We start from the raw sequence: 19213 nt of genomic DNA on the forward strand, positions 1-19213 counted from the left end.
CGTAACGATATTACCTTCAATGGCGATCTTTTCTGTTACTAAAATAACATTATTATCTATAAAAATACGTGTAAATACTAAAATAACATGTAATACAAATTATAAATTATATTTCATAAATATCACAATATTATTACAATTATTATAAAAATGAATAAATAAGAACAATTTCACATCATCATCGACTTATCAGCGTCAATAACACATTCACCACACTGTTCTTACTACTATTTTGTAAAACTATTACTGCTATTATATACTAACATCACAACATACTATATCACTATTACTTCATTACCTGCTATTTTGTCAAATTTAGTATATTTAGCTACGCACCTACAATCCTTCAAACAATAAATTAGCTGTTAAGATTCTATACTCATCTTCATTTTTCAATATAAATAAAATCATACATATAAGGCGCTATTATACAAGTATCCGTTTTCTGCTATAAGTCCCGCAAGTTCCTATTGTGCTGGAACCATGTCTCGTTGACATCGAAATAACGTCATTTTGACGTTAGCCGAAATGAAAATATGCCACACGCATTATCAATTTGCGGGACTTATATTTATCTTTAATAGGTTCCTCTCTCCATCAGCTAAAACCTTGTTTCGGTAATTGTTAAAAAGTATCAGATGCTTTTGGATCTACTATTTTTACTATTCTACTTTTACACTTGCACTTATTCTATTCAAACTTTTAATTTAAATTAAATTATGTATAATTAAAATTTAGACGTAGCTTGTGCGTCTGGCACGGCTCTGTTGCTGGCGCGTGGTGTGTGGGTGGCGCGCGGCTGTGAGGCGAGACGCTCGGCCTCTCGGATGGTGTCAGGCAGCCTCGTGTGCAGCGTCTCGGGCGTGCTCAGCATCAGCGCGCCCGCCGCCAGTGCTGCGGCGCCGAACAGCACCGACGGCAGCCACTCCACGTAGATCGCCTGCAAGGGGAAACACTTTGTATGACATACGACATTTAAAAACTAGGGCGGATTTTTCTACCAATAAACACTTTGAAGCTTTTATCATAGTCACATGAGGGACTTTGGCGCAACATAATAATATGAGGACCATTTATTGTATCAATTTGACGGCGAGGGTTGAGAAACATGAATGCCTGAGAGATATTTTTTTTTCAATCAAAGATGTCTGCGAAGTCTGCCAATTCGCACTTGACAAGCGTGGTAGACTGTTCTCATTCACAGCTCATTAGTGAGCCGACGATGGGTAGAGATGGTGGTGATGGGATGATAATAAAAAGGCTGATTATTTACAATATTGCCCGTCAAATCTTTCCAATAAATTAGAAGGCATTGATTCTAAATTCGGAACATAGATTTATCCTACAGTCTAAGCTTGCATCATGAAAGCACTTTTTGAATTCAGCCCTGAACTATTTATCCTCCAGGAAAATAATGCTCTCCTGATAGAATTTCACTCACATCAACCAATCTCCGCAGAAACTAGCCAACTACGCATGAGATTTTATACTTGGAGTAGGTTCCCTCATACTGACTTCTACAATGCAATGCATGCAATGCGACACGACCAGGAAACATCAGGCGCAGTACTAACATTTTCACATCTTCTCTGAGACACGGAAATATAACAAAGTCAAAAACAACCAGTAACTCATTAGTTCGACCCGGGACTTCAAAATCCACAGCCAAATAAGCTAGCCACCAAAGCATCGAGGCAGTCAAGGAAACAAGTATCAAGGATAGGTACTGTACTCACCAGCAACGGCATCTGCGGTGCGATGATGGACCCCAGTCGGCCGATCATCGAGCAGAAGCCGAGCAGAGAGTGTCGCGCATGCGTGGGGAACAGCTCGGACGTGTACATGTAGATGCCGCTGAAGGCCTGCGTGATGGCGATCTTGCCCACCAGGTACAGCAGCGTCGTCAGCCACGACATCGCTGCACAATCATTAACGATACGATCAAAAGGGCTCCTGCCACCATAGATATTCCTGCGCTCATTGAGCCGGCAAGAGACCTTATGGATTGACGCAGCGTTGACATGTTGGCCCCGTGCCATATCAGGGAAAGTGCATCAAGGTCAGGAGTCGCGGCAGAAATGACTGGTACCGGTAAGTGGCGCAAGTACGCCTCTCTTATCAAGAGTCAAATTTTTGTTCCGTTTCCCGTGCAGATCCTGGGGTCATGGAGCCTTAATGCTAAAAAAAATTACGAGACATTTGACCGCGGTTAATAGCCTCATTTGGCGACAGAAGGACTGGCTCATTTTTACATGATTTGATCGTGTAGGGAAACTACAAACATCGCTCTCTCCATCATGTACAAACATGAATATATTATACTAGCGTATGCCCGCGATTTCGTCCGCATAGACTATTCAATTTTTGAACCCCTTTTTTACCCCCTTAGAGGTTGAATTTTCAAAAATCCTTTCTTAGCGGATTTCTACGTCATAGTAGCTATCTGCATGCCAAATTTCAGCCCAATCCGTCCAGTAGTTTGAGTTGTGCGTTGATAGATCAGTCAGTCAGTCAGTCACCTTTTCGTTTTATATATTTAGATGTATCTACATTCTACAATTTATTAATAATACGAAGTTGGTTACTTACCGGTTGGTACAAAAGCAATCGCCACACAAGAGAACCCACAGACAAGGTACGCTAGCAGCAACGTAGTCTTCCTCCCGATGCGATCCAACACCAGCGCGTTGGTCACCACTGCGATGACCTCCACGCTCACCACCAACATGTAGTTAGTGTACTTATCTCCTGCCAGCGACACCGAGTTGATCGCGAGGCCGTAGAACACAAAGGTGCACGTGATCCACCACCACGAGCATATAGCTAGCCGAGTCATTATGATCGGCGATCGCAACACTTGCATGCACAACCCTCCCTCTTCTGCTGACTCCTTCTTGTCCTCTATCTTGACCTTTTCCTCCACAGTAGTCAACTGTCTCATTGTCTCGTCCGATAGCGTCACATTGTTCATCTTCGCCGCTCTCAAGACGATCTCCAAAGCTTCCTCTCTCCTACCCTTGGACAGCAACCATCGTATACTTTCGGGGAGGAAGTAGATGTAGGAGAGGAAGAGCAAGGAAGGCGGGTAAGCGACGAGGATGAAGGTCCGGAAGTAGGGAAAGGCTTTGGCGAGGAGTGCGAAGCTCAGGCCACCGATGACCAGCATGATGCCCAGAAATGCTGTCGTGAGTACTCGCTTATCCTGGCCGAGCAACTCGATAGCTGGAAAAACAAAAAAGTTTTAAAAGCTGATACTGTTAACTTACATTGATCATAATCTACGGAACTAAAGGTCCTTAGTTTGTATTTGAAATTCTATATTCTCTACTCGTTTATCATTATCTACCCATTGCCCGCCACTACTCCACACGTGTGTCTTCTCAGAATTCGAAGGATGAAGACCAACACGCTGACTAACTTCTGATTGGCAGACTTCACACACCCTTGAGAAAATTATGGATCAAGCATGCAGATTACCTCACGGTGATATTTTCCATTTTCGTTAAATCAAGAGATTTGACAAAAAATGAAAACATTACCGCGAGGGGTGTTTTCCAGAGATTGAACTTCGGACCTCCGAATAGAAAGCCACCATCTTTCACGCTATTACAATTTTTTTTTACTATGAAAAAGTTAGTAAAATAAAGTGATAGGTATATCATACTCAGGATGTAAGCAGCCGGGAAGGCGCTGGCCCCGGCCACGCTCTCCAGGAACTCCACGATGACGTACATCTCGTACGAGACGGAGAACGCTTTGAGGGTGCCGATAGCGCCGACCAGCGTGCAGCTGAGCACCAGGGCCCGTTTGCGGCCCCATCTGAGTTGTTCACCAGTAATGAAGAACAGAGGTTAGTTAGGTAGATTGATCTTGAAACTGTATCCAATAGTCAACATGCTATTTGTGACTTAAAAAAATTCACTCAAGTTTCCTCTGTAGTGTAGTCCGCCACTAAACAAGGATTTTGAGAAATTTCATCAAAGGCAAAATGGCACTGGTCAGTGGTTGACTGACTGATAAATTCCTCAAACTCCGTAGTGGTGCCAATACAAATAAACAACTATGAATAATATAAAGAACAACACAAGGTTATCAATAGATACAGCAATTTCATCCAAATCTGCTGCAAGATATTTCATTCCTCCCATGTAACGTATTACCAAAGTTATCATTACGAAATATTCAAAATTACATGTAACATCTTTGGGTACCTTGTCATTGAATTACAATAATCTGATAAACACCCAGACAAGCTTGAAGATTATATTATGCTTGCTTGTCTACGGACACTTAAAATTACATTGGACCCATCGAAAGCTAAGTTCGATTCTGCTTAGCTGCGCACGCGCCCAACGAACACGGATACAGGGGTTTTGATTTTGTCAGATCACACATAGTACCTGGACTAGACTCCTTAAATAACCTACAACTCCTCCTCCTCAAGCACTACTTAAATAACCTACAACTCCTCCTCCTCAAGCACTACTTAAATAACCTACAACTCCTCCTCCTCAAGCACAACTTAAATAACCTACAACTCCTCCTCCTCAAGCACTACTTAAATAACCTACAACTCCTCCTCCTCAAGCACAACTTAAATAACCTACAACTCCTCCTCCTCAAGCACTACTTAAATAACCTACAACTCCTCCTCCTCAAGCACAACTTAAATAACCTACAACTCCTCCTCCTCAAGCACAACTTAAATAACCTACAACTCCTCCCCCTCAAGCACTACTTAAGTACTCCTTAAGTAAAAGATTCGTACAAGATTTGCTCGAATTATTTGGATAATAATTAAAGTACACAGTACACACTGACCGATCTGAGATGTAGCCGATGATAGGCAGCGACACCAGCATGCCCACGTTGTGGATGGTGCCCACCAGGGTGCGCTTCCACTCCTGGCAGGCCAGGTCGAACTGCGAGTAGAACATCACAAGCTATTATTGGCAAACTAGATGACTGAACAAGAAGGCTGGGTAATATTTCTAAAAATAAGGAAATGTGGGTGGTAATGTGTACCATCTACCATAATAATAGTAATAATAATAATAAAATAGTCATTTATTTAGGCAACTTGAACCCATTTGAACATACATAAAAGTAAACAAATACAAATGTACAATTGTTAAAAAAAGAAATGAAAATAATAAAGTTACAAAATATACAATAATAAAATTTAAATTAAATTAAAATTAGAGTTAATAAATAGTTAATAAAATTTTCAAACATTACTATAACAATGCGTTTGTTTTGCAAAGATGAATATTTACCCGGATCTTTATAAATTCCAAGAATACACTAAAAACTAAACGTTTTTAGCATAGTGTGGTTAACTCTAAATATTTGATAGCAAGCAACATCAGACCAATCTAATTAAGTATTGCCAAATATTGGAGGTCGTATTCAGCAAATAATAGCCATGTTTGAAGGTTAGGACACATTCATTGGCGTTTTGCACACTATCGCAAAATCAGTTATGCTGCCTTAGCTCTCTTTCTGTAGACAGTTAGGCAACAGGTACCACGTTTAAAAGCACTAGGATGTAATCTAGTTTACTTACTATCAAATATTTTTCAAAGTACTTAGATGCGCAAAATGAATTCCTTTCATTGGATCCGTTGCCTCAGTTTCTATTTGCTACGTATTTGCTATTGATGTAAATAATGCAAACAAACAAAAAAAATTAAAGATTCAATGAAAGTCAAATAAGTAAATTTCCAATGAAAATTCATACTAATATTATAAATGCGAAAATGCGTCTGTTTGTCTGTCTGCTAGCTATTCACGGCCCAACAGTTTAACCGATGTTGATGAAATTTGGTACAGAGTTAGTTGACATCTCGGGGAAGGACATAGGCTACTTTTTACTACGGAAAATAAAAGAGGGTTGATCATAATGGTGCTTCCATCATAATGATATAGAAGTATGGATTAATGCGCATGAAGTCTTCCCAGAATATCATCTCAAAGAGATCAGCTTTAAAGAGATAAACTACAGTCCATTGTTTGTTAGCTATACTAAACGAGATCGCACAAACTACTCCGCTAACGTCACCCAGGGTGTACAAGACGGTGAATGTGATAATATACTAAAATAACACATTTATATAAATAATAATTATTATTGTAACAATAATAATTTCTGATTGTCTGAATTGAATAGTTTTGAAAATTGGAAAAAGGTGATTTTAACAACTTTTATTACTACATTGCATAGCTGAGTACAAGAGGTTTTGACATCACAAAGTGGAGTTAGTTAGGTACGACCAAAACAATACGATTTGAATGAAGAATGGCCCTGATACCTGATAACAATAAAATACCATAACGTTCATGCTAAGTGTTAGGCAAGAGTTAATTATATCATCTCAGAGCAATATCGTTTGCCGCAACAACAAATCTACTCATCAACTTATCTAGGGAATAACTCTACCGAAAGAAAAACAAATAGAAAAATTCACACATAAATCTAAAAAAACTTCTCGTGGAATCCACATGGGGCTGCGCTGGCAGTTACCTCGGTTAGCATATACCTATAGTCTGGCCATTCAATGAGGTAACAAAGCCAGCGTTCTTGGCACCTTGCCTCGTTGCGGTGGTTTAGATGAGATATTTAGTTTACATTATTTTCTTAATTAATTATTATACCTACTATGATAACAATATTTCTAAATAAACTTTTGAACTTCTTTTGATATTTTTTTGTTTCAATAAACAGTTTGGGATTTTTCCCAAAAAGTTAATTTAACGACGTTATATTCTAGAATCGAGATAAATATCTTTTAAAGACGTAAATAATATAAGTAGATACGATCGCACAAACTATTATAAGGTACGTCGTTAAACATTTAACTCAAAACTAAAAACTAAAGTGTAGATAATAATTATTAATTTAATTATTCAATTCTGGAATGAGTTACGAAGTACAGACTTCGTACATTTATGCTAGAGACAGAACTTAAATGCACCTAACTAGGTACATAATTGCCATTTACATCAATACCTTGTTCTTCATAACCAATAAATAATAAATCACGTGATTTCCTTTTTAGGGAATAAGCTACAGCAATAGCACAATGGCACCAATTCACATAATATAGGTACCTAATGCTCATAATGCAAACTAGAAACAGAGACAAACTTGCAGCTCCTGCCTTCCGCCTCAGGAAAGTCCAAAAGTCATTTGTGGGTATGGGTATTACCTTTTATAATAAAATCCCGCAAACTATTTTGGACTTACCTTTGCACAAGTTTAAAAAATCTATTAAAAATATGCTCCTGAAAAAAGCATATTACACAATTGAAGATTATCTAAATGATAAAAGAGCGTGGATTTGACCTGCAGCTCGTTCCGGCGACGCACAAGACTGCAAATACTATTTAATACATGGCACAATCTTGTACCTATATCAAATATTTGAAAAGAGCAACCGCCGAGTTTCTTGCTGGTTCTTCTCGGCAGGAAAGGCATTCCGAACCAGTAGTAGATGCATCCGACTATTCGTAAGCACTTGTAAAAGTTTATACGAATAAAAAAGATTTTCATTTTCATTTTCATTTTCATCCTGGCTCTGAAAATTGCAAAAATTGCAAAATTGTGTATTATGGAAGCATAAAGTCCGTAGTTGCAGGGCCGTGGGTCACTCTTCCGAGAAGGCCCCTTCTCACACATCAGCTTTGTGTACAAGGGAGTACAAGAGGAGTGTAAGAGGAGGCTAGGAGGAGCTATACAATACATAGGAGTCTGGTTGCAACAACACCTTACCTCTGCCACGATGGTATCCTTGGAAGCATAGAGCCAGCGGTCGCAGGGCCGCAGCTCTTCTGAGAAGGCCCCCGCCTCGCACGGCAGCTCGGCGTCGACGGGGGCCTTGCTGGCACAGCGCCGCTCGCGCCCGCTGCCGGCCAGGGCCCCTTCCAGCCATGAGGGGCTGTAGTCCGTACTGTTGGCGGATTCACACTCCGGCACCACACATCTGAAACATCACAGCACACTATCATATAAGACGATCACATGTATAGAATATTCATGATAAGTTGTGTCGTTCAAAGCCTCGTTAATTCTATCACCTCACTTGGAACTTAAGTTATGATTTCTAGCATTATGAGTAGGTAATAGGTAGGTATGTACAATTACATTCTATTCTAAATCCTCATCCTCAGAAGTTAAAGTTCAAAATAAGTACTTATTTATATTTCGATGTCCTCAAGTCAGTTTACTACTCAATATTTCTACAAATCCATAAATAAATACCATAAATAAATAATTACTAGATTCGAAACAAATAAACCTAAAAACCAATAGAGGGCCTGCTGGTTAGAACATTTCACAGCATGGTTTGAACAACAACTAACTAACAACAACTAACTAACTAAGACGTTTAAATTCCAAAATAGACAAAGAAAGCTTTAACTTGACATGATCATGACTGGTATTGTGAACATCTACACTATCCATTAGTGAATTACTCACAATAATATAAAGAAGACCACAAACAAAATAAAGTAAGGATACTAATTGTGCTCCCATATTAGGTATATTGTGTAAATGAGTCCAAATATTGAATCTCATTGTCCACGCAGCCCAATAAGACGAGATATTAACAAGGAAGGCGAGTGTATACAAAACAAAGTGACGCATGGTGTCGGTGTGAACAATAATTCGCCAATCATATCAGAGAGCATAACTTAAAAAATAAACAGACCGACAAGAAAACAAGTTAATAGACCATGTTAATAATTATTAATAGAGAGAAATGGAGAAATTGACTATACCTGCCCCCCAATTGTGTAAGAAAAACGTATTCATCGTTATCGTTATCGTCAACAAATTCTGCCCTTTGATTGGCTGTGGGAAAATGTAAACAGCGAATCAACCAATCAAAGGGCAGAATTTTTTGACGATTACCTACGATTAATACGCTGCATCAACTCCCAGATGCCGACGTGTTCTATCAAAAAGATACAGCTTTCATAAAAGCAATTTTTTTCTATTTAAATAGATTATAATATAGTTTTAGAATGTGATTACTAATTAGCTGTAATAACTTTGCATGTACACGCTTTGGTTAAGACTGTTAGTGTATATTGTTTGTAATGTAATAAATAATAAATTAATACGTTTTTCTTACACAATCGGGGGGCTGGCCTGCATCTACAAAGCACTAAAGGTCATGACATAACTTAGAAACTTTCAACAACCTCGTGATGACCCATCGCTATACACTGACTAAGTATAAGCTAAACAGTAAACTTATACAACATCAAATGCCTCCACGCTCATGCTAAACATCTATTAGCTTCTACTGCCAGAATGATAGCTTCTACCGCCAGAATGATAGCTTCTACCGCCAGAATGATAGCTTCTACCGCCAGAATGATATCTGCCTTTCAGCAATCAAATATCAGTGTTTGAACGTTTCATAGCTGGCATAAAAAAGCTTGAACTACTGTTTGATGGCAGAATTCTATGTAATATCTCTAATGCAGGATGTAGGTACGAGTAGTATATAAAAAGTCAACACTAGATACTAATTTTAGCCACTGTTCGCATACAACTAACTGTTTGACTATTTGGGGAATTCCTTGCAAATTGATGTGACAAAAACTGCAAATGATTCAATAAGAGCTGAACAAAATAATGATCAATCATACACAAATACAATCATAATGTAATAGGAACTGGTAAGTAGGTATAGCAAAATTATAAAACCACGAAAACTGAGTAATGTTTTGTTTTTATTTTAATGAATCGATGACATCTTGTTCACAACTTTGGAGTCAGTAAACATCGCTGCAAATTCAGAAATCTTAAAATTCAAGGTCTTTAATCAACTAGCTTATGCTCGCGACTCTGTTCACGTAGACAACATAAATTTCAAGCCATTTTACCAACTTAGAGGTTGAACTTTCAAAAATCCTTTCTTAGCGGTTGTGTACGTCATAATAGCTATCTGCATGCCGAATTTCAGCCCGATCCGTCCATCCCATCCATCCCGTCCAGTGGTTCAAGCTGTGTGTTTATAGATCAGTCAGTCAGTCTGTCAGTCAGCTTTTCTTTTTATGTATATAGATATAGATTCCTTGTGTCTTTGGTATTAAGTAGCGTTAAATATTGTAGAAATAAGAGTAAGCAGCTTCCTTAGAACAAAAGAACAACAAGATAATATTAATAACTGTAAGTACTTAGTAGTTGTTTGTTAATGAGATCTCGTTTTTACCAGATTGAGTAAAATGAGTGGACATCCTTGTTAGAGGATCTTAGCGCGTTTCCGGTGTCCACTGTTCAGCCTCGCATTATCTCATTAAGACGACGACGAGTGTTGGCCCACATAGTCGTCTGTACGTGCACTGTTTCCGTCTTCCTCACAGTATTGTGCACTTCGATTGAAGCAAACCTGTGAGATACTTGTTATATGTACATCCTCACGGAATTTACACATAAATCCCATCGTAGGTTCTAAATTTAAAATTCTCAAACTTGTTACAGATGAAACATTTTAGATGTTCACATCTTTTATTTCTTAAGTACTTAAAATGATAGATTCATCAAATGTATAATCCATATTATAAATGTGAAAGTGTGTCTGTCTGTATGCAAGCTTTTCACGGCCGAACAGTAAAACTGATTTTGATAAAATTTGGTAGATACAGAGTTAGCTTATGTCCCGTGGAAGGACGTAGGCTACTTTTTATAGGAAAATTAAAGAATTCCTACGGGATTTAAAATATCCTAAATCCACGCGGACCAAGTCCTCCAGTTATGTTTGTTTGCATCCTCTAGTTTTGTTTTTATCTTTTCAAACATCATTGTTAAAATGTTCTCTAATGTATGCTAATTAGATATCAATAATAAATAGTCTCTTGTAAATTATGAGCCCCCTGATCATCCCCTGATCATCCCCTGATAGCCTAGACAAATATTAAAGACTAAAAATGACAGATTTCTATAAATCACGTGAAATTGATTTCAACGAGATGCTGATGTGACAGTAATTATTAGAAGTAAAAATAAGATATTAAGATCATAGAATAGAATTGCGAGAATCTGTGTTGATGTCACTTCCGGGAAACTGTAGCCATTTTTCAGTGAATTAAGTATAATGAAGGAAACTAAGTATAGGTCTGTTGAAAACTAGAAATAAGACATAATGTACCTACCAAGTTTTACGCGTAATTGTTGTTTGTGGCATAAACTGCCATAAGTTTCAGTTATGTTATAAGTATTAGTTATGGTGGTTAGGAAACCTAGTAAGTAGTTATATGTCTATAAATAATATACAGGTACTTATAGATAGTTGCAAAATGATACCATCATAATTAAAATTAAGTAAATAAAGTAATTCCTAGTCATTAACGCTAGCATTTTTTCTTTCATTTACGTAAAAGTACAAAATCTAAAAATTGAGAAATATAATAATTCTGAATGTTTCTCAATGCATTGAAATGATGCACGCGTTGTATCATAGTTGTTTTACAGAAAAGGACTTCATCGTGTTTAATGTTACTTATCATTAAGTAGTACCTCGGTACGGTAGTCAGTCAGTCAGTAGGTATGTAGATATAGTTGTGCGTGCAACCAAACTAGTTCAATAAAATATGTTGATTTTGTTTGGCGCCTGTTATATTTACACACTAACACAAGTTAGCTGTTGACAGTGATAAGGTTTAACTTGCCAGAGTTCATGGAACAATACTACAAGTTTTCTAAGTAATCCTTGTACGCCGACAAAGTGTATAAAGTTAGAATTGGGCACGGAGCTATAATGCCTCGCTTCATGACATGTAGACACATGCATGCATGCGACATGTGACAGTTGGTGTAAGAGGGTACACGGAGCTATAATGCCTCGCTTCATGACATGTAGACACATGCATGCATGCATGCGACATGTGACAGTTGGTGTAAGAGGGTACACGGAGCTATAATGCCTCGCTTCATGACATGTAGACACATGCATGCATGCATGCGACATGTGACAGTTGGTGTAAGAGGGCACACAGAGATGGTCATTTGTGGCATCGCGAAGCAAAAGGTGTGGAATCACTACGAGATTCAGATAATATTTATAAAAGGAAACGCTGACTGACTGACTGACTAATCTATCAATGCATAGCTCAAACTACTGGACGGATCGGGCTGAAATTTGGCATGCAGATAGCTATTACCTACCAAAGGATGTTTAAATAGACAACCCTTAAGGCGGTTAAATAGAGGGTTGAAATTTGTGTAGTCCACGTGGACAAAGTTGCGAGAATAAGCTAGTAGTATACAAAATACTATCAGAAAGGAAGTACAAATCTTTCCTTTTTGAATATAGTCCAGCACTAAAATATTAAAGCAGCCAAAATTTTCAATACAGAATTATTTATTACAGTCGATGTCGCTGACGTCGAAACCACTGTGTGTCGAAGTCATGTAATGTTAAACAATAGGTACATTGAACTGAAAGACAGGACGTTAGCTATTATAACTGCAAAATTATCATATCATAGTTAGCTTGACGTGCCTACTATACCTATAGGTAGTTACATGCGTCGGCGATTTGATAAATAATAATAATAATAAATAAATAATTTTTATTTCAGGCAATGAAAATACAACCCATAACAATATACACAGTATGAAGCGGATTAAATTAATATTAGAATTGATTAGAATATAATATTAATGTAAAAAAATGGAGCTAACAATTTAAAAAAAAATCTAAGTAAAGGTGTTATTGTCGCACCGATGCAGGTTGGACCAATGCTTTGTAAAAGGATTACTAAGGTCCTCTACAACAGCACACAAGATAGCGTTTGTACTGTGTGTCAGTCTTTTCCAGAAGGATGCCGTCCTTGCTCGGAGTATGGCGAAGAAGTCAGGGACTCTTGCAGCAGCAAACATAGCTTTAGCACTGCAGAAACGCGGGTGCTTCATTAGGATGCGGAAGGCGTTGTTATATTGTACCCTAAGTGCATTATAGCTGCGCTTGGTAAACTTTGTCCACAGCTGACATGTGTAGAAACATTGACAAAAAGCTTTAAATAACGTCACCTTCACATCATCGGAGCAACGAGCGAATCTGCGCGCTATCATGTTAGCCCGTACCGAAAGAGCCCTGCGCTCCCTCTCCATATCTCTGTCATCTTTTATGTCTTCTGATAAAATATGGCCCAAATATTTAAAGCTCTTGACAACCCGAACCGACGACCCATTCAGATATACCGGCGGAACGGTCTCCGGACCCTTGCCCGCTTTGAAGACGAGCATTTCAGTTTTTGCTACATTATATTTGAGAGCATGTTCTGTAGCAAACTGCTCACAAATATTGAGCAGTTTCCTAAGTCCATTTATTGAGGGGCTGAGGAGCACCATGTCATCAGCGTAGCTCAAATTGTTAACACAGATGTTACCAATATGGCAACCGACTTTGGTACTTCTCAGCCTCCCGATAAGGTCATTGATATAAAGGTTAAATAGGTCCGGAGACGTTAGCCCTCCTTGACGAACGCCACACTCTAGTCTGTATTCACTAGAGAGTGCATCGCCCCATTTTACGTAGTTAGTTTGGTTCTCGTACCAAAATCTCCACAGATTCATTAATTCTTTTGGTACGTGTCTATCAAGTTTACGCCATAGTATTTTGTAATTAACAAGGTCAAATGCCCGGCTTAGATCTAGAAAACATGCATATACTGAAGTATCTCTATTAACATAATAGTTTACAGTATATTTGAGACTTAAAATAGCCGAATCTGTGGAGAGTCCGGCACGAAAACCAAACTGAGCATCGTCAATATTAAAATTCCTGGTCAGTTCGGGTTGTAAGAGCCTTTCCAAGATTTTTCCGACCACAGTACCTAACGATATGGGTCTATAGTTGGTAAGGTTAGACAGATCGCCGGTTCTATTTTTTACGATGGGGGCTACTACCGTTTTCATAAGGCCCTGTGGTAAATAACTGTGCTTTAAGCATAACTTGAATATAATGGACAAGACCCGATAAACTTCATCACTGGCATAGAGTATGTGCTCAATGCTGAGGCCATCGTGTCCCGGAGACTTGCCACGCTTTATACATCTTACAGTTTGCGCAATGTTATCTGGAGTGAAAATATTATTCAGATCAACAGACGAGTTCTGCTGCAAGGATGTATCGGACACAATGGTCTCAACATTTTGTTCACTACCCACTTCCATAGGTTGCACTTTAAAATGGTTAGCAAACATGTCCGCGATTCTATTCGGGTCCTGTTCATTATTCACAGATACGGGTAGGACATCCTTATGTTGGAGGTTTTTGGTGGCCTTCCAAAATTTTGGAAAATTCTTTTTATCTCTATTTTCAGCTATTTTATCCATCTTTATCATTTCTTGGTTTCTTTGGCACCATTTTAATTTGTTTTTAAATATTTTTCTAAATTTTAACATATTTTCATATATATATCCATGATCCGGTTTACCAACGTCAACCCACCAACTAAAATATAGTCTAGCTTGTTCGTGGCTTAATTTTACATGATAGTTCCAGCCAGCGATCTGTCTACCCTTATTTCCTGCACCGCTACGAGAACAACTTAACTCGGCTCCAGCCTGTAAAATACTTACCACTTCATTATACATATTGTCAATAGTAAGCTTACACTCTAAAATATCACAGTTATTTTTATCACAGCTATCGAAATGACTAGTATAAGTACTAACTAGTTTTAATTTTCTAAAACAATATTCTCCGTATTGATTAATCTGGTCAAGATTTCTATTATTCCAGAGAATTTTGCAATTGTTACGGGTATTGCCTATGTTACATTCTATTTTTTTTACAATGACGTCAATATTAATATCTATCAGTAGCGGAAAGTGGTCTGACCAGTGTACGTCATTGACAACATTTATACCTTTTATCATTTTAAACGCCGCCTCCGTGCCTAAACAGTGGTCAAGCCATCTTCTTGAGCCACTCGACTCACACATAAAAGTGTAAGTATTGGAGTTCAAACCCAATAGATCCACATCCGCACACACCCAGGACTCGGCCGAACAGAATTCAAAAAGTTCCCGTCCGAAGCGGGCGCAAGGGTGCGCATTAAAGTCGCCCAAAGCAAACACAACTTCTATATTACTGTCACTAACAATGGCATTAAGTTGCGCGAGACAGCTCGTAAACTCAATTAAATCATCTACTTTATCACTATCACAGGGCATATAAATACTAAATACTAACATATCACAATTATGGGTCTTAATTTTAACCGCAATTAATCGGTCACTGTTACAATCCACTATAGTGACATCTGGAAAGAGCGATCTGCGCCACATTAACGCTAGCCCTCCGTACGGCCTGCCACGCAACACGCCGGCAGAGGTGTCTACCGAAGATTTCGAGTAACAGCTAAAATCTTTATCAATTTCATTTATGAAATTAATGTCATGTGGCAGCAGCCACGTTTCTTGGAGGGCTATTATGTCAACGTTTTGACATAAGTGGCGTACATGCTGCGCAGACCGCTTTACGGACTTACAGTTGAAGGACGCAATAGTTACGTAATTGTAATTATTTTCGGGCGTACTATCCATTGAGTTTATTGTTAGTGGCGGCAACGCTTTGCGCATTACGGTCTCTGAAGCGACGAAATACTAAGCCCTGAGGCCAAAAATTACTGTTCAAGAAGGTGCTCAGCTGGCTACTAGACACCACTATTTTATAAGAATTAAAATCTACGTCACGATTTTGTTTTAATAACTCGACGCTGAAGCACTCTTGATTCATGTCTTTAATATGATTTTTAATGTCGTCTTCGGTGGTACTCTTTTTAGCCCGAGACAAGTAAATGGCACTTTTGGATTCGCTCACCAAAATTCGGGCCGAGTTCTGCAATGTACCACGCATATTTTTAAGTTTAGTTTTCTTACGAACCACTAACTTAAAATCGTCATCTACTCTACATCACTAACATAAGATCCTTTAATAACGGCCTAGGTAGGTACTCGGATATAATTTACGCAAAAAAATATTTTGCTGGTAAAAACTACTTACTCACGATAATACCCACTAAGTAGAGCAGAATGGCAGAAGACCTTTGAAAATACCCACTAAGTAGAGCAGAATGGCAGAACACCTTTGAAAATACCCACTAAGTAGAGCAGAATGGCAGAAGACCTTTGAAAATACCCACTAAGTAGAGCAGAATGGCAGAAGACCTTTGAAAATACCCACTAAGTAGAGCAGAACGGCAGAAGACCTTTGAAAATACCCACTAAGTAGAGCAGAATGGCAGAAGACCTTTGAAAATACCCACTAAGTAGAGCAGAATGGCAGAAGTCCTTTGAAAATACCCACTAAGTAGAACAGAATGGCAGAAGTCCTTTGAAAATACCCACTAAGTAGAGCAGAATGGCAGAAGTCCTTTGAAAAGGTAAAAGCAAATGTTTTAATGTGGCATTTAATTCTTGAAGACTTTTTGAATGTGTTTGCAAAGTAAGTACCTACCTAAATAATATTCTATTCTATTCTACTCCAACGATTTTCTCGAAAAAGTTTTGTAGAGATGTTTGAGACTTTCCAAGTTCTTGATTCTTGCAAGTCTGCTCAAGCCTCAAGGTTTCATTGAAAACAAACATCTTGACAATACGCTGGAACTTATATCCAGATTATATCGAGAGTAACTTATCAATGAAATTGATTTTACTTATAAAAAGTTAGCTGACTTCGGCTTTCCGGGGGTAATTTTTTTAACGTTTTTATTAAATTGTTTGGATTGATCTGCCGGTACGTTGAATAATTTAGGTAATTTCTCTTTTTACATTATTTGTAGAGATCAATGACTAAACTACGTCTAAGTAATCACTATCACCTGTAGTCGACGTCAGCCGCCAAGAACACATAGTTGATGGTGTAGTGCGCCAGCGCGAACGGCACCAGGCCCAGCAGGAAGTAGTTCAGCACGTGGAACTTGCGGAACTGCCCCAACTCCTGCATCAAGGCGTCAGGGTCCACCTGACCTGCCCTCTGCGTCGAAACCTTCTCGTCATTTCCCATTTTACTTATTTTTTATTTAAAAGTTGACTATAACTTTAATTACTGCCCATATAATTATCACCACGTTTCACTTTATATCTATAGCACTTTAAACCAAAAAACATTTGTTCGTTACATATACTATTTGGTTTATTTAATTATTTTATTTATTTAAATGAGGAAACTCGAGGTCCGCTCACAAATTGTCAGCCAAAATTGGAATTTCTTTTACATTAATAGAAACAGCTGTTGGAGTCATTAATTTATGAGTCGCAATTTTTTATCTCTGAGTGTGTTTTGGGTTTTAGAGTAAATTTTTATTTAAGATATATGGACGGGGATAACAATAGTTATTTGTTTAGATACGGTATTGTTGTCCGTGCGTTGCCGCCCTAGTCCGCAGCACAGAATAGTACTATCCGCAGCCACGCGTCACGCGTCACGCGTCGTCGTGGAGTGTGCGCACGCGTCGCGCTCCTCTCCGACAGTGGCGGCACCTTGGCGGCACATACAGATCTGTATAAAGGTTACTTAGACATTATGAGATTTCTTGACATTTTTCCCACTCTTTGTTTAGAAAATAAACTATGTTTTATCGTGATGTTTGTAAGCTGTATAAAGCAAGAAGAACATAAAACTGCATACATGAAGTATTTAATTAATAATGCTATCAATGTGTAATGACTAATCTTCTAAATATATAGTAGGAAAAGGTGACTGACTGATCTATCAATGCACAGCTCAAACTACTGGACGGATCGGGCTGAAATTATGCAGATAGCTATTATGACATAGCATCCGCTGAGAAAATATTTTTGAAAAATCAACCAATAGAGTTTTGAAATTTGTGTAGTCCACGCGGACAAAGTCGCAAACATAAGCTAGTGATTTAAATATGAATGAGTAACGACTACCAGCGGTTTCATTCTGGCAAAATATTAATTATCTTTACCTATTTCTTATGCCGTAGCAATTTCGAAATATCCAGCCAGTAAATATTATATCGGGAACCTCTGCGCAAAATTTCAGCTTTCTGGGTCCTTTGTAGGCTAAGTTACACGGGCTCAAAGATTTACATACAAATGTTTAACTCGTGTGTCTTCTTCTCCGTCGTAACACTCTTTGCCGAGTGGTCGTGGTCATCACGAAGTGACGGTTTTGTTGGCAGATGTTATACGCCACACGAGCATTCGCCACTTCTCCCTGCTGGCCGATAGTCTGGTACACGGGACCGCCCACTCCATCGCGTAGGTGACCTTCCTCGCCCTCTGGTACCCTCCGCCTTGCCCTGCCCTACAAGACGCTCAATGGAGTCACTCTCGCGCCGCCGGGAGACATGCCCGAAGAACTTTAGCATGCGACGTTGTTTAATGCCGAGCTCTTGGGGTATAGAGACGTTGCCGCGTTGCTGCGAATTTCGGTCCATGAGACTCGTAGCATTCGCCTCCAGCACCACATCTCCAAAGTATCAATCTTCGTCTTCTCGACCAGTCATAAAGTCCACGTCGATTGTTCGAACGAGCCGGACCTTTGTAGCTTTTGTGATGTTTCTGTTTTTCCATATTTTCTTCAGCCTGTCCATTGTACCTGACTCCCAACTCCTGTGTACCTGACTCCCAACTCCTGTGTACATGACTCCCAACTTCTGTGTATCGCAGTGTGACTCTAAAACTAGATATTTGTACGACGAACGTGTGAACGTTGTTTGACGAACGTGTTCTACTTACAAAATAGCACTGAGTTCGATTGGTTATAATATTGTAAATTGTAATGAGAGCCAAAGTACGTTTGTATGTGCGAGTGATGGAGGGAACCCAGCGAGCTGTTAACCTCTTGAGCCATTAAAGTAAAGGTTAACTGAAGGCTAATCAATTGATGAGACACTTGCAGTGTTCGTGTGGAGGTGGAAGTGGAGGTGGAGGAGGTACACTGTACACTGTAAGGAAACTAACAAACAATCTAATGAAGGAAATTGAGTTAATAGTTACCTGTAATGAATCTTAATTCTTACGATCATAAAATTATAATAAAGGAGGTCAAAAACATTTTTATTGCTTGATCGGACAAAAATTACTACACCTTTACAAAAGTTTCTTGCGATAGTTTTTTTTATATAGGTAGGTTTTTGTTTAGAAGCCTTTAATTTAGTAGAACGTGACATAGTAGGTATGCCCTCGGATGAAATACTTTACATGTCAATAAAT

General features: G+C 38.7%; 1 protein-coding gene across 1 annotated transcript; it reads right to left on the reverse strand.

Moving 5' to 3' along the window:
- Nucleotides 1-88: 88 nt before the first annotated feature.
- On the reverse strand, nt 89-17483 carry LOC117986741 (organic cation transporter protein-like). Its single transcript, XM_034973613.2, has 7 exons — nt 16846-17483; nt 7772-7982; nt 4822-4922; nt 3665-3819; nt 2590-3222; nt 1737-1918; nt 89-940 (listed from the first exon to the last, which is right to left on the reverse strand). The coding sequence occupies exons 1-7, from the start codon at nt 17028-17030 to the stop codon at nt 728-730; spliced, it is 1680 nt and encodes a 559-aa protein (XP_034829504.2). The 5' UTR covers nt 17031-17483; the 3' UTR covers nt 89-727.
- Nucleotides 17484-19213: the final 1730 nt, after the last annotated feature.

The sequence above is a fragment of the Maniola hyperantus genome, chromosome 11 (assembly GCF_902806685.2).
Source record: "Maniola hyperantus chromosome 11, iAphHyp1.2, whole genome shotgun sequence".
NCBI classification, from domain to species: Eukaryota; Metazoa; Arthropoda; class Insecta; order Lepidoptera; family Nymphalidae; genus Maniola; species Maniola hyperantus.

Excerpts from the sequence above, each read along its gene's own strand:
- LOC117986741 (XM_034973613.2), bottom strand. The coding sequence starts at position 17,030 with ATGGGAAATGACGAGAAGGTTTCGACGCAGAGGGCAGGTCAGGTGGAC. Across the intron at positions 4,923-7,771 it reads AGGATACCATCGTGGCAGAG|TTCGACCTGGCCTGCCAGGA; the intron begins GTAAGGTGTTGT and ends TTCTACTCGCAG. Across the intron at positions 941-1,736 it reads CACCGCAGATGCCGTTGCTG|GCGATCTACGTGGAGTGGCT; the intron begins GTGAGTACAGTA and ends TTCCCCTTGCAG.